Source organism: Leptodactylus fuscus, chromosome 11 (assembly GCF_031893055.1).
Source record: "Leptodactylus fuscus isolate aLepFus1 chromosome 11, aLepFus1.hap2, whole genome shotgun sequence".
Classification (NCBI taxonomy): Eukaryota; Metazoa; Chordata; class Amphibia; order Anura; family Leptodactylidae; genus Leptodactylus; species Leptodactylus fuscus.
This window is the reverse complement of record NC_134275.1, coordinates 44065005-44082490: the sequence shown is the minus strand read 5'-3', so window position 1 is coordinate 44082490 and position 17486 is coordinate 44065005. Positions and strand designations below refer to the sequence as shown.

At 41.3% G+C, this 17486-nt stretch overlaps 1 protein-coding gene across 2 annotated transcripts in view; it reads right to left on the bottom strand.

Annotated features, from left to right (window-relative positions):
- KCND1 (potassium voltage-gated channel subfamily D member 1) overlaps positions 1-17486 on the bottom strand; it is a 55624-nt gene that overhangs the window by 37220 nt on the left and 918 nt on the right. For both annotated transcript variants that reach the window (XR_012711859.1, XM_075260499.1), the window contains exon 2: positions 4774-6334. Coding sequence is in view for 1 of the 2 variants with exons in the window: in XM_075260499.1 (XP_075116600.1) it covers positions 4774-5888 (1115 nt within the window). In the remaining variant the exon portion in view is untranslated. The remainder of the gene's footprint in view (positions 1-4773; positions 6335-17486) is intronic.

Sequence of the window (17486 nt, the reverse complement as noted above, 5' to 3'; positions counted from 1 at the left end):
CAGCCTGTTAGCCTCTTGTTGCGCTGCATTAGCCTCTTGCTGCACTGCATTGGCCTCTGCATGTCTCTGCTGCTGCTGCTGATTAGCCAGAATCAGCTGTTTCACAATCTCCTGCATAGCTGTGGCTTTCTACTTCAGCTTGTGTATGTCTCACTGCACTTATGCCCGCATTCGAAGCACCATATGTGGGGAATCGCTCAGGTAGATGCTTGTAGCAGTGCAGGAAACAGGGACACAGACACTGGATTGCACACAAGTTCAGGCTTTATTCATATGTAGCGCATACACTGCTTTTGCAAAGCCACAGGATAAACAAAAACAAAACCCTTCTCGGCTGAGAAACTAACTTAAACGTAAGGAAACTTTTCCCTGACTATACAGGAGACTGCCTACCAGTCTCCCACCTTGGCAACAACAACGGGTGGCACAGTACCTGCTTTGGAGGTCCAGTTGGACAGTTCAACTCTGTCTGTGTGCTGCCACACTGCTAGTCTTCACACTCAGACTGTTATTAGGTCCTGATTAGTCAGCTGACCTCCCTGGTGTGAGTTTTTACCAAACACCCTTTAGGTGCCTGGCTGGAATGTACCTGTCTTCCCAGACCACACCCTTCACTCTCTCACACTATATACAGAGATTATGCAGAAACTCATGTAGTACATCCACATCAAATATCTCCTGCTGCTCCTCCTCCACCCCTCTCACAGCACGTACACTCAAAGACAGGCTGAGGCATCTCCATCCTTCTGGTAAATTGTTAACTGTTTTACATTAGAAGGATTTTTGGTGGATGAGGAGATTTATGAACATTTATAGAGATCCAGCAGACTGAGAGAAGAGGCACAACTGGCCGATGAATGTGAAGAAGATGGCACACCCCACATTGCAATATAACATGCCTTCTAACTAAGCCCATCAGAAGGGGCGAGAGGAGACACAAGACTTCCCTCATGTCTCATGTAGCACATCCATGTCATATATCTCCTGTGTGCTGCTCCCTCTCCCCTCTCACAGCATGTAGACTTACAAACTGAGGCAGCCGCATCTCTCTCTTACTGTACAGTATTGAATGTTTTACACTAGATGGAGTTCTGGTGACTGAAGAGATTTCTGAACATTTACAGAGATCTTGAAAACAGGCAGAAGAGGATCTACCGGCTGATAGAAGATGAGGGAGATGGCACTGCCCCATACCACTATACAACATACCTGCTCAATAAGCCCATCAGAAAGAGGACAATCAAGACACCCCATGGACTCATATACGGTAGTACATACAGATCATATATCTCCTCCATGCTGCCCCTCCCCTGTCATAGCATGTAGACTCACAATATGAGGTGGAAGACTGCAGCTGCATTCCCCTTCTCCCTATGTAGCGCTGACTGTTTTGCACTAGATGGAATTTTTGGTGAAGGTTTCTGAACCTTTACAGAGATCCTGCAGACAGGGAGAGGGGGATCGTCTGATTGCTAGAAGATATACAACCACATCATAAATCCCCCAGTTGCTCCTTCTTCCCTCTCACAGCAGACTGAGGCAGCTGCATCTCCCTGCTTCCTGTATAGCATTAACTGTTTTACACTAGATGGATTTTTGGTGACTGAGGAGATTTCTGAACATATAAAGAAATTCTATAAACAGGGAAAGGGGGGACTAAAATCTGATAGAGAATGAGGAACGTGGCACTGCCCATATCGCAATACAACACACCCTCCGACTAAGCCCATCAGAAGGGGTAAGAGGATAAACCATGATACCCCATGGACTCATTTAGTGGAGGTGCATACTATAGGTGTGACCTAGTTACCTCTTTGTGTTCCAGCACCATCTTTCCCTGCCTGCAGAACTGGCAGGGGAGCCAGGTGCCGCATGCCAGAGCACATGGCCACCGACCAACCAGAGTGCCGAGCACTTGATCTCACTCCCTTTCAGGCGGCGTTCCAGGAGCAAGACATTACAAGACTTCAGATAAAGCCGCCGCAACCTTCATTTTAAGATTCTTAGTTCTAAGGAGAATCTTGGCAGATGGTTCATGTTCACATTTCAGCCGCGCTAAGATCATTATTCTGCAATACATTAAAGGGGGGTCGGAGCAGCAGAGCGTATCAGTATCTGGCGCCATTATGAAGGCTCAGCAATTACACCGCCACCGGTTATTACAAGCCATTTCACATTCATTTAACTGGGACAGTGCCACCTAGTGAATGCATTATCATGAATCACCACATAGAGTATGAATGGCAGAAATGGCTGGTCTGGGTTACAAGAACAGAACAATTTCCAAATAGCCTATTAGGGAAGTCTTTTTTTTATTTAACTGTAATTTTTATTGAAGAGTTTTTCAAAACAAGATATATAAGAGTCCCGCGCCCCCCCATGTCAAAAGTTCGCCACAGGGCCCCGCCATTCCTAGTTACGCCATTGGTCTCATAGTAACAATTGGACGCTATGAGATATCAATAGAGGTGTCATATCTTTTTCTCTCAGACTGTCCTGTGTATATTAATTACCTATATATATGCATGTAGCTGGGGACTTGTATATACAGTCTAGTAGTATGTGATGATACCACAAACTCCACTTTTTGACTAATAAAACATATATATTTTCTGTAACTTTTGGTATAGTAAATGTATTTCTTCTTTAGCATGGTGCACAGATTCTATGTAGGTAATAAGCTTTTATAAGGAGAATCTTTTGCAAATTTCAGCATATTGTTAGGAGAGAACCGTGTAGGGTTTAGGTCTAATTTTACAGAGTATAGATCACAGCTGATCACTGGGTGATATTGTTCAACAATGTATATAAAGAAATATCTATACTGTATACATATACAAGATAGTCCAAAGCTGTATATATAGAAGTATCTAAACTTTATCTATGGAAGTATCTATACTGTATACAGAATAGTCCAATGCCATATACATAGAAGTTTCTATACTGTATCTATAGAAGTATATTTACTGTATACAGAAAAGTCTAACACTGTATCTATAAAAGTATCTATACTGTATACAGAATAGTCTAACGCTGTACCTATAGAAGTATCTATGATGTATTCAGAATAGTCCAACACTGTATATATAGAATTATCTATACTGTATCTATAGAAGTATCTATACTATATACAGAATAGTCCAATGCTGTGCCTATAGAAGTATTAATGCTGTATACAGAATAATCCAACGTTGTATATATAGAATTATCTATACTGCATCTATAGAAGTATCTATACCGTAAACAGAATAATCCAACGCTGCATATATAGAAGTATCTATACTGTATCTACAGAAGTATCTATACTGTATACAGAATAGTCTAACACTGTGCCTATAGAAGTACTGTAACTATACAGTATCTATACTGTATACAGAATAGTCTAACGAGAAGTATCTATACAGTATCTATAGAAGTATCTATACTGTATATAGAATAGTCTAACACTGTATCTGATAGCCTGAAACTGTGCATAGAATTATCTATAGTGTATACAGCATAGCCTGGCACTGTATATAGAATAATTATAGTATACACAAGATAGCCTGGCACTGTATACAGAATTATCTATAGTATACAGAGGATAGCCTGGCACTGTATATAGAATTATCTATAGTGTATACAGGATAGTCTGGTACTGTATATAGAATTATCCTTAGCGTATACAGAACTATCCTACCCACAAATATCTAATCCCTAATCCGCTATGGCTTTGACCAATCTCTTGCACTACTTATCTACTGGCAGTAGATAGATGATAGATAGATAGATAGATAGATAGATAGATAGATAGATAGATAGATAGATAGATAGATACTCAACTGTCGCCACCACCATTTAATAAATTACTGACCTCTTTCATCACCGTCATCATCCTGCGAGTGTATTATTACCGCTGTATTGAACTCACAGCCACTATTGTTCAGGTGACGGGGATGTGGGCAGAACATGACAGCTCCTGAACCCCCTGTATTCATCTTGCCAGAGGAAGTACAGCTGTGTCCACGTATATATGGCAGTATATATATATATATATATATATATATATATATATATATATATATATATGTATATTACAGGAGCCAGGGACCATCAGATATATGTATAATATATTATACGTACTGATGTAGCTATGACGTATATTACCTTTCCCTTGCCACTGTGTATAACGGGTGGGTTCTTATAGCCTCCCCTTGAAGACATCTTAAAGAGGTTCTCCACCCACATGTATTTTTAGCCAGCCCTGATCAATAATGCAGGCTGAGGTGGGAAATGGCGTAGTACGACTGCTGCCAAGATGACTTTCCCCTACTCAGCGAGCAGCACAGTGCCAGATGGGAGCTAAACAGCTGAGTCATTTAAGGTAGTATGGTTGCTAGGAATATACTGCCTGGCAACTACAGGGGGGTTTAGGCAGGACAATCTTAGTGGAGAAAAGTTATCTGAGGAATATATGGTGGGGCTATGGCGTGGTCGCGGTACTGGTGCACAGTGCCAGGTGGGAGCTGAACAGCCAGCTCATTTATACAGGTTGTCAGGCAGCGCATCCTTAGCAATGAAGTTGCGAGAGGTCACTCAAGTCTTAAAGGCTATATTAGCCCTAAGCTGAGGGCACAAAAATGTCATTGTTGAGGTGACACTTATTGTCTGGTAATGATTTCTTCAGGACAAAGACCATTACTTACCGTTACTTTCAAAGGAAATCACATGATGAAATGGTTGGTTGTCATAGAAACAATAACAGTTGCCAGAAAGCGTTTCTGCGACACTCACCCTAGCGTTGTCATAGTAACAATGGTGTACCAGAAGGCCGCGGGAATGCTCGTGAACTTTGTCTTGCTTGTTCCCTTCTCTGCATAGAACATCACAGTGGCAAAGATGATGATGGCCATGGTCAAGGAGAACAGGAGAAAGCCGAGCTCGGAGGCACAGCTCTTCAAGGTGTACCCGAGAATCCTTAGTCCTTGGGAGTGGCGGGAGAATTTGAAGATCCGGAAGACTCGGAAAACACGTAACGTGACAAAGGCACCACTCACATTATCGTTCTCTGGCATGACCAGCTGGATGTAGTAGGGCATGATGGCCACCACGTCAATGATACTCATCACACTGCGCATAAACTTACAACGACTTGGGGCTGCAAATAGTCTCATGAGGTACTCAAAGGTGAAGATAAGAACACAGGCTGTATCCATGCAGTCAAAGGCTGTCATGTACTTTTCCCCACAAGGTAGATCCTTAAGGCGCCCGGGCGGTGGACGGCAAGGCACCGTTTCCACTACATTGGCAATCACCGAGACGGCAATGAAGAAACCAGTGACATAGTAGAAAACGAGAGCCATAGTGCTGGTGTGAGGGTTTTCAAAGGCCCTCCACAGTCTCTGACGGAAGGTACTATCGGGGGGTAGAGGGGCATCAGTAGCGGTTTCTGCTTCTGTATCCTCCGCCAGCCTCTCCAGGTTCTCTTTTTTACGGTCGCGATATTCTTCTAGACAACAATCTCCAATGATCTCTGGTATGATGCCGTAGAATGACAGCTCTTCATCGAAGGCCTGGATGCATTCATGGCGTGGATAATGTAACTTGCCTGTCCGGTAGAAGTTGAGGATGTGTCTGAACATCTCTGGATCACGGTCAAAAAAATATTCCTGGGTCTCCTGGTTGAAGAAGAATTCTTTCTCCGTGCTGCCTAACAAGGTGTCTGGGTAGCGGTCCAATGTATTTTTCCATGTCTGGAACTTCCTTCCACTGACATTTACTACCAATATTTCATCATTTCTCTTTCTCTTGTCGCTCGGAGGCTTGGGCATGGGCCTCTTTGCAAGAGGAAGCCACCCCACTGCTGCTGCTCGAGCGAAGGGAAGCCATGTCGCCACTCCAGCAGCCATAGTTCAGTGGCTGAGTCTTCAGTGGACACAAGTCCAGTGTTTGGATCCAGTATGTGACCATGAAAATTTAGACCTGCCTTAAGGAACCAGAGGGACGCTGAACAACTTTGGTTTTTTGTTTAGTTCCAGTCCAAGAAGGCAGGCGTGAAGGAGAGTCAAAGATGGTGACCTCAGCCTGGCAATGTTCCTCTAGAGATCCTAGCTTCAGTAAGACGAGGCGGACAACATGTGGGCTTGTGACGCTCAATAAAGCTCATGAAGGTCTACATCCACAGCTGCTCTGGAGGCTTTGTCAGACCATAGTGCTGCATAGTCCTCGGCTGCGTTGCTATTTTTCTTTCCAAATTCTCGCTCTTCTTGGTTTCTCTGCCTGCATCCTACAGATTCTTCCTGTGTTCTTCTCCCACACAATCTGTAATTAGATTTCTTTCCAATATATTCTTGTTCTGTTGGCAAATTAGGAAAAAAATCAGAATATATATAAGATATCCAGATGAAAATACATTCTTAATTGTCTATATCTTCTAATACGCAGAGGTTAGGATACTAGTGCCACCATTCATACATGGGCATCAGGATAAAGGCCTCATACTGGTACCGATAGTGGGGCAAAGACCATTCATATCCCCCCAATACACAAAACAGAGGACTATCATGTGCACCTTAAAGGAAGTCTGTCAGCAGAACTCAGCATATCAACCTAGCCTACAGATAGATAGGTTAGGGTCACCTGAAACAAATGGTGCTTTTCCCCTTGTGAATCGGAGCTATCATTGTTGAGATAGTGCTGTTCTTGTCAATATGTAAATGAGCTATTCGAGCAATGGTGACATCCTGAGCTCATCTGCATATTGACAAAAACTGTGATATCTTGGCAACAGAAGCTCCGATACACATGGGGTAAAAGCTATTTGATTTAGATGACCCTAACCTAACTATCTGTGGGTTGGGTTCATATGTTGGGTTCTGGTGACACAATTCCTTTAAAGGAGTCTTGAACCTCATCTAATACATGGACATCAAAACACAGACTTCTCGTCGCCTAAGGGTCCTTCTACACTAATTTTCTGCCAGTTACAAGCACCGATCAATAATTTAGCAACTTGATCTGAGCTAATTTAGCACCATTCACATGGGCTTGGCCATTTTCAGAAATCCCAGACTTGCGGCCATGTATGGGGCTTAATTCTTGATAGATGCAGATTCCGGAGGTAGAACCCGTATCTAACAAGCATTTACAGAAGACTAAGATATAGCCATACATACTAAGATGGGAATACCCCTTTAAACCTCCATCTAAAGCCATGTTCAGGTTAGGGGTGTATGGGAGTGATCAGGGCTCTTGGGAATTAATAGGGTTGTTACCTCAGTCCATATAGATGTCATAGGAGAAGGTGGTTTTTATGAATCCATAATAAATCTTTGATATTACTGCAGCACAGCATGGACTATTCTCCCTACTATCCACTATATGAGTAATCCCCTATCAGTAGAGCACGCTGCTGTCTAGGAGCTGTCATTCTGGGAAACCGGTGTGATCGGAGAGACGTCAGCGCGGGAGACATTGTCACTCAGGATCACACTTTATCTTTCTTTACTTAGTTTAATAGAAGGAAATCTCTGTGTTAGTGAGACGCTGAGTAATGTCACAGCTCAAAACCAGATCTACAGTCATACAACTACGACTCTAAACATCTCCCCTCCCCAATTCATGAAGGAGGGACCTGAGAAAGCAGCATAAATATATGTAATATTAGCAATTCACTCATATTTTATGAACAATCACATTAAAGGTTGTCTGCCAGCAGAACCCAGCATATCAACCCCGCACTGCAGATAGATAGGTTACAGTCACCAGAACCCAGCATATCAATCCCGCACCGCAGATAGATAGGTTACAGTCACCAGAATCCAGCATATCAATCCCGCACCGCAGATAGATAGGTTACAGTCACCAGAATCCAGCATATCAACCCCGCACTGCAGAAGGATAGGTTAGAATACACAGAACCAGAATATCACTCTAGCCCTGCAGATACATACGTTAGGGTCACCAGAACCCGGCATATCACCCCAGCCCCAAAGATAAGATAAGTTAAAGTCACCAGAACCCGGCATATGAACCCAGCCCTACAGATAGGTTAGTATCACCAGAACCGGCATATCACGTCAGCCCCGCGATAGACAGGTTAGAGTCACCAGAACCTGGCATATCAACTTAGCTCCGCAGATAGATAGGTTAGGGTTGCCTGAATCTAATAGGTGAATCAGTGCCTCCATTGCCAAGATATCACCACTGATTATGGCAGAACCGAATGACCATCTAATGTATATGGGGGTGTCCCGACTGTAGTTCCAACACTTGACACCTCTGCTACTCAGCTAGGACGAGCATGCGTTGAATTCAGAGGCCTGTGATGTCACGTTCTTGAGTCACTCAAGCTGTTTGTAGCTCAGTCGCTAGAATGGATAAGAATGAGCTGCAATACTACGCACGGCCACTCTTGAATGTATGGTGCTGTGCATAATGGAGATGCCACAGCACTCATATGAATACTACAGACTCTTCAAACAGCTAAAGATGGGGCACCAAGTGTCAGACTCCATCACTTTAAAATTGATTACACATCCCAAGGATAGGGCATCCATATATAAGTGTGGATAGTGGCAGAGAATTCATTTAAAGTGGACCTTTTACCAATTCCAACTCTTTGCAAATAGGCAATGCTCCACTGGCTCTGAAGAAGTTGAAATTTTTTCTCTAACCCCCACCATTCCATATCTGTCAGTGCTGTTAGTTTAAGCACCTAATATGGTATTTAGGTTATGAACTTTCAGGTGGGCGGTCCAGGGCTGGAGCAGGTAGTCTGAGACCTCCCACCTGATAGTAGAGAGCCTACTGGGTGCTGAAACTAACAGCACTGATTACTCAGGAACTGTGGGGGCTAGTGAAAAATTTCCAACTGTGCTGGAATCAGTGCAGTGGCACCTATTAAGGAATACAAACAGCTAGAGTTGATGGAGGTGGTGAAAAATCCTCTTTAAGTCTATACAGCCACCTCCAAACCTGTTTGTAAGGTGAGCAGTTCCAACAACAGCAACAAGTTAGGGATTATGCAATCCCCAAAATTAAACCCAAAAGTCAATGTCAGCTAAATATATGATGTCCTGTTGGCTTCTGGCTTGAAAGTGTACAAGAGGCTGTGGATATATAACACATATAAAGGAAAGTGACAGTAAAAGCGAACGATATACAGTAAAAGAAAAATAACAGCAAAACTAAACCAAAAAGGCGATGAAAATGTGTTGGTCGGCCTCCAAAAAGTTGAAAGAATCAAAGAAGATGTTCGCAACAGATACCAAAAAAAAATCTTGTACTGCCGTTTATCAAAACCTTGACATCCTAATGGGCTCGGAGAATATTGAAGTTTCATAGGTCAAGAGAAATACTTAATGGAGAACATTAGGTCTTCCCATTCATCTTACCAGTGTCCAGGCCGAGATTGACACTAGACTTGGGTCTGACTCCATTGTGGCTGTAAATGTGCAATTAAATGTGTATGAGACTTGTATTAGTCTCCCAAATTATGTGTCTGTCAGAGGACTAAGTGATGTCTCTGCTCTCTTAAAGGGATTCTCCACCTAAATGTATGTTTCGTATAGCTTGTGTTAAATATACCCAAGTCTCCTTGCACTTTCCTTGCCCTTAGTCCAGTGCCAATTCAGAAGTAAGCTGAAGACTTATGATCCAAGAAGACATCTATGACTATAGGGGCACCTGTACAAGGTAAAGAGGTTTTCCCACCTTACCGGCATAGAAAGTGTTCTCTATAGTCACAGCAGATATGCAGCGACCACATTAGGTATATAAATCAATCGGATTCTCCTAGAATAAAACATTATCAGCTATAACAGGTAAGTGTTAATGTCGCGGATTTCTCCGCTAGTCGGGTGTTTCCTTTACCTAGGCAATTTTAAAAATGCAAAGGATTCCTTACACTGCGAGCCTCGGCGAGCAGCCCTGTCATGTAATGGGCTACGGTCTGTCCAGCCAGCAGTTTCCTGACAATGTGCTTAAATGGCCAATTCCAGAAGAACAAGAGTCGTGTATCATAACAAATCCATATCTGTCTCTTATCTATCTATAAAAGGGAAAAGTTACAGCATTCCAAAAATTCACAGAAGACATCACTATTCTTTATTGACGCTCCAGGAACTACATTCTAGTCCTAAGTCTATTAGTCTATAGAACGTCTATCTGATATCTATCTATCTATCTATCTATCTATCTATCTATCTCATATCTATCTATCTATCTATCTATCTATCTCTTATCTATCTATCTATCTATCTATCTGGCTATCTATCTATCCGTCTGTCTGTATCTATCTAATATCTATCTATCTATCTATCTATCTAATATCTATCTATCTATCTATCTAATATCTATCTATCTAATATCTATCTATCTAATATCTATCTATCTCATATCTATCTCATATCTATCTATCTATCTATCTATCTATCTATCTATCTATCTATCTATCTAACTAATATCTATCTACTATCTATCTATCTATCTATCTATCTATCTAATATCTATCTATCTCATATCTATCTATCTAATATCTATCTATCTATCTATCTATCTATCTATCTATCTATCTAATATCTATCTATCTATCTATCTATCTATCTATCTAATATCTATCTATCTCAAAACTATCTAATATCTATCTATCTCCTATCTATCTATCTATCTATCTATCTATCTATCTATCTATCTATCTATCTATCTATCTATCTATCTGATATCTATCTATCTATCTAATATCTATCTCAAAACTATCTATCTCAAAACTATCTATCTAATATCTATCTATTTAAAAATAAACAATAGTAGCAGCACCAGTAAATCTGGGTATCATCCCATAAATTGCACGGCAGAAACCCCTCTCCAGTCAAATAGCAACTTGTATAGATGGAAAATGTCCTTATATTGGAAAAAGCAGTACACAGTGTATCTCCTATCTATCTATCTATCTATCTATCTATCTATCTATCTATCTATCTATCTGGTATCTATTTTCTATCAATCTGTCGCACATCTATCATATATCAATAAAATGAAAAACTTTTAACATTCCAAAATTTCATAAAAACATGATTTTTCTTGACTTATCAAGTGTGACATTTAAGTCCTTGGGACCATTTATCTATCTATTTACCTATCTCATATCTATTTATCCTTCTATCACATATCTATCTATCTATCTATCTATCTATCTATCTATCATCTACACAAAATACAGTCCTATGAAAAAGTTTGGGCACCCCTATTAATCTTAATCATTTTTAGTTCTAAATATTTTGGTGATTGTAACAGCCATTTCAGTTTGATATATCTAATAACTGATGGACACAGTAATATTTCAGGATTGAAATGAGGTTTATTGTACTAACAGAAAATGCGCAATATGCATTAAACCAAAATTTGACCGGTGCAAAAATATGGGCACCTCAACAGAAAAGTGACATTAATATTTAGTACATCCTCCTTTTGCAAAGATAACAGCCTCTAGTCGCTTCCTGTAGCTTTTAATCAGTTCCTGGATCCTGGATGAAGGTATTTTGGACCATTTCTTTCTACAAAACAATTCAAGTTCAGTTAAGTTTGATGGTCGCCGAACATGGACAGCCCGCTCTCAAATGATCTGAAAACAAAGATTGTTCAACATAGTTGTTCAGGGGAAGGATACAAAACGTTGTCTCAGAGATTTAACCTGTCAGTTTCCACTGTGAGGAACATAGTAAGGAAATGGAAGACCACAGGGACAGTTCTTGTTAAGCCCAGAAGTGGCAGGCCAAGAAAAATATCAGAAAGGCAGAGAAGAAGAATGGTGAGAACTGTCAAGGACAATCCACAGACCACCTCCAAAGAGCTGCAGCATCATCTTGCTGCAGATGGTGTCACTGTGCATCGGTAACAATACAGCGCACTTTGCACAAGGAGAAGCTGTATTGGAGAGTGATGAGAAAGAAGCCGTTTTTGCACGTACGCCACAAATAGAGTTGCCTGAGGTATGCAAAAGCACATTTGGAGAAGCCAACTTCATTTTGGAAACAAAGATTGAGTTGTTTGGTTATAAAAAAAGGCGTTATGCATGGCGTCCAAAAAGAAACAGCATTCCAAGAAAAACACTTGCTACCCACTGTAAAATTTGGTGGAGGTTCCATCATGCTTTGGGGCTGTGTGGCCAATGCCGGCACCGGGAATCTTGTTAAAGTTGAGGGTCGCATGGATTCCACTCAGTATCAGCAGATTCTTGAGAATAATGTTCAAGAATCAGTGACGAAGTTGAAGTTACGCCGGGGATGGATATTTCAGCAAGACAATGATCCAAAACACTGCTCCAAATCAACTCAGGCATTCATGCAGAGGAACAATTACAATGTTCTGGAATGGCCATCCCAGTCCCCAGACCTGAATATCATTGAACATCTGTGGGATGATTTGAAGCGGGCTGTCCATGCTCGGCGACCATCTAACTTAACTGAACTTGAATTGTTTGTCCAAAATACCTTTATCCAGGATCCAGGAACTGATTAAAAGCTACAGGAAGCGACTAGAGGCTGTTATCTTTGCAAAAGGAGGATCTACTAAATATTAATGTCACTTTTCTGTTGAGGTGCCCATACTTTTGCACCGGTCAAATTTTGGTTTAATGCCTATTGCACATTTTCTGTTAGTACAATAAACCTCATTTCAGTCCAGAAATATTACTGTGTCCATCAGTTATTAGATATATCAAACTGAAATGGCTGTTGCAAATACCAAAATATTTAGAACTAAAAATGATTAAGATTAATAGGGGTGCCCAAACTTTTTCATAGGACTGTATATATATATGACTGCACCAGTCTAAGCATAGGGTGCTCACCAATGGGAAAAGGATTTGTCCCATTCAATATAACTCTAAAAATGGAGGCAGCACACCAAAAATTGTGAAGGAGGTTTATTGCCCCATACTGCGACGTTTCGCCGAAACGTCGCAGTATGGGGCAATAAACCTCCTTCACTTTTTTCACAATTTTTGGTGTGCCGCCTGCTTTTTTGGAGTTCTATCTGTCTATCTCTCTATCCATCCATCCATCCATCCATCTCTTATCTATCTATCTATCTATCTATCTATCTCATATCTATCCATCAATCACACATCTTTCTCATATCCATCAATCTATCCATCACTTTTATGACTGCTATAAACCAAGGTAATGGATTCCAGTGGGGCTTACATCTGGGATTCGGAGATAAAGGTGTAGCCTCCATGTCCCCGGTTATATCTGAGCACATATTGGTGTGCAGCTCCATCAGCTGTTTGTAAATGGCATTTAGATGAATAATTCACTGTTGTTTATGGAAGTACTATGTTATTCAGGAGCACTCCAAAAATGCTTCCATAGACGCCAATCCCAGCCCCCTAATTTACATAGAGGCATCATATGCTACAGACTAAAATATTAGGTCAGCATTTCCGTCATGACTTGCAATGATGCGCCATCGGCTGTAATGTCTATAGACTACTGAGAAATTGGGACCCCCTCAAGTTAGACCCACAGGGATGGGTTATATTAAGGCTACCCCTTATATGACCAAAATGGCTGCCTACAGCATAAGAACTATGGCCCGTTGACTGTGCTAGATATCCTTGTCTTAGAATGGGGTGTCCTATCAGGATTAGCTCAGTCCATGTACCCTATTAGGCCTATTGACATCAAAAGTGGTCACACATTCGGGACATTCAATTAAGGGTCGGAACAGAGCAGGGGCAAAACTGGAATCTGATTGGTTGCTAGGGGCAACTTCTCCGCTTCTCCTCTGCACTAGTTTTGATAAATCTGCCCAATTATTAAGGTGCCGGAGGTGGCAGTACTTCTGTGTATAAACTAGTGAGGATGTGTGTTCACCGCCATCCTAATGTGACACTGATATATCCAGTCACTCACACAAGCCTCCACGCCGGATTGTTCATCTCCCAACAAATACAATGAAATCTTGATTATCCGCACTAATGACGCCGTATAGGCGATGAGCGCTGCTCTGGAGAATGACTCCCTTAATTATACAACAAATGGGAGACACAGCTGGGAGATAAAATACTCAGATAAAACTACTAAATGTGCGTCTTACTGATGGGACACAGACCTGCCATGTCTGCCTGTGTCATAGCTAACTATCCATCTATCTATCAAAGGTAGACGGACAGATAGATAGATAGATAGATAGATAGATAGATAGATAGATAGATAGATAATAGGATAGATAGATAGATAGCAGAAAGAACAATACACAGATATATAGATGATACAGAGACAGATTTGATATATATAATATATATGATAGATAAGCGACTGACAGATATAAGATATAAATCTATCTATCTCATATCTATCTATCTATCTATCTCATATCTATCATCTATCTATCTATCTATCTATCTATCTATCTATCTATCTAATAGATTCGATAAATAGAATGATAATATCCTTATGTACCTCATATCCATCTACTGCCTGTCTACCTACCTATCTACAGTACATATATTAGACCAATAGATATTAGATAGATAGATAGATAGATAGATAGATAGATAGATAGATAAAAATATAGCAGAAGAAATAGCACCAACTAAGGAGACCACCCTCCATACACAAGGTCAGTTCTTGCAAAAATATCAATGAAAGAAAAATGTTACCAGTATCTCGCAAAATGTGATGTTTGCCTACAATAAATCTACTCAATTTCTACAAGAAGCTGGCAGAATGTTTCTTTTTCATGATAGAAAGATAAGAGATAGATAGATAGATAGATAGATAGATAGATAGGAGATAGATAGATAGATAGATAGATAGATAGCGATAGATAGATAGATAGATAGATAGATAGATAGATAGATAGATAGGAGATAGATAGATAGATAGATAGATAGATAGATGATAGATAGATAGATAGATAGATAGATAGATAGATAGATAGATGATAGATAGATAGATAGATAGATAGATAGATAGATAGATAGATAGATATGAGATGTCTACCTATCTATATATTATAGATACAAATCATGTAAAGAGTGAAAGAAGCAGTTACATAGCCATGGCCCAAAAATTTGCGCTAAAAATAGTGTCTTATTGTCCTCTATTGTTGCACTTTCTAAAAAAGAGAACAGACTGTGGGTGGAGCTATATGAGGAGGGGAGGGACTTGACAGCCAGACACTTTTATGATTACTTACATCAGAAAACTGACGTAATTAATGCCTACAATCTACACCAGTTCCTGATCCACGGCGCCGAATAATTGTGACTCACCTGCCACAGATTAAGACTGGCGTGTCAAATGCATGACCCCCATTCTTTCTATCTATCTATCTATCTATCTATCTATCTATCTATCTATCTATCCGTCCATCTATCTCATTTTTATCCACCTCATATCTATCTATCTAATATCTATCTATCTGGATGCAAAACAAAGATACTGCAGCACTCCAAATGTAAGCCAAAATAGTGGGAACTTTTTTGGATTCCATTTGGAGTGCTGCAGTATCTACCGGTATTTTTTATTTTTTGTATCTAGCTATTATCAGAACATTGGATCAAGGTTAACCTGCTGGCACCAAACTCATTTTTTTACATGGTGCTGCCTGGCATTTATCTTTTGCTCTATCTGTCTGTCTGTCTGTCTACCCATCGGAATGGATAGACAGACAAATAGATAACAGATATCACAGACAAACAGATAGATTCCATAGATACATAGATAGTTACCATATATACTATAGATAGATAGATAGATAGATAGATAGCCTTACTCCCATTATTTAAGTGTGGAGCGCACAGAGCCACAGTATGGTCACTTACAAGGACAACTTATAATAGTCATCAACGTGGGGCAGCAAACACATGCTAGCCTACTCTCTCCTGATACTTCTCCTGGCCATCTTGCTTGGCACATTGGAGGCCAGAGGACCCTCATTCCTAGGACCCCCCACCCATTATACATTTAGGGCTGGAAATGTCATGGTCAGGGTATCCCGTTACTGGGCAACAACTGTATGGTGTATATGTTCTCCCCATCTTTTTGGGGGTTCTTCCTATTTTTCTGGCTTGGAAACACTGAGGGGTCTCTAGTATAGTTAACCCTTGAGTGTACATAAGAGCATAAGATAGGGATATCAGGCTGTGAGTGCAGCTCTAAATATAAGAGAAGAGTCTCCATTACAGGAAGTTTACATTACTGTACATTATCTGCGTGCTGCCGGCCTGCTGCCTGTAATTTTAGGTTTTAACACGTTGCGGCTTTTCCCATTACGGCGTGTCCAGGAGGATGCGGTGTGCGTACGAGGGGATGACTGTTTACACAGTGCACATCATCTCCAGCGGCCGCTCGCCTTCTTACTGTGCATATCTCTGCATCTTATTGATTGGCTCATGTGGTGAGTCCTGGGATGCTGAAGGTAATGGCAATTCATTCACACGCTGCTCTGCAGGCATTCTCATAAACACGGCACCCTGGTCCAAATAGATCAAAGCTGGCACGGCCGATGTGGCACTGCTATATACAAGCCTGTGCACTGCACCCACTGTATATCACACTATGACAAGCACAACCTAGGCTGCCTGTAGTAACAGCTGTCTCTCCTGGCGCTCCACCAATAGTGCCGGCTGTCCACCAGGTGGTCCTGGGTTCTCCTCACAGTTCCCATCAGGTCTCCATCAATAGTCCCATCCTGCTCTCCACAGTCAGTGGCTTACAGCTCTCCACCATCTGTCCTCATGTTTTACACCATCTGTACCTACCTGTTCTCCACCATAGGTCTAAGGCTGCAGTCCCTCACAGTTCTCTTTTATGGATCCTTCATAGCTCTCTACCAGATGTCCATCAGCTGTATCAGCCTGTTGTCCTAGATGTCCCTCACTACTCTCCATCAGTCCTTACGACCCCTCCACCACTGTCTGATCTGCTGCCTACAAGAAGTTATTAGATCTCTAGTCCTGTCCTGGTACTCCCCCAATACCCTCATAGTCCACATGTACCATCCATTAGTAGTCACCTCTGTGGTCTTCACCAGATGTCTAGATTTGTTTTCCACCTCTAGTCCTTCTCAGTTTTCCTTCAGTAATGCTGCATCCTTCATCACAAGTCCCCAAAACTTGCCTCCTTTATTCACCTACTCTTTTGTGCTTTCATCAGGTTACTCCTCTGCATACCCTCTGAAGTCCTCCTCTGTTCTCTGAAACAAGTCCATCAGAACAATCCATCTGTTTTCCACCAGCAGTACCTCTTTGATCTACACCCGCAGTCTCCCTTCCTTCCTCCATCAGTCCATATTTACCATCAGCAGACCTTTTCTATTCTACACCAATAGTCCCTATTTGCCACCAGCAGTCCATTTTTTATCTCCACCAGCAGTCCCTGTCTCTTTGCTACCTGCAGTACCCCCTCTGATCTTCACTAGCAGTATCTTTATTTACCCTACCAGCTGTTCCTCTTTAATATCCATCGGCAGTCCCTTTTTGCTCCACCAGAGTCTTG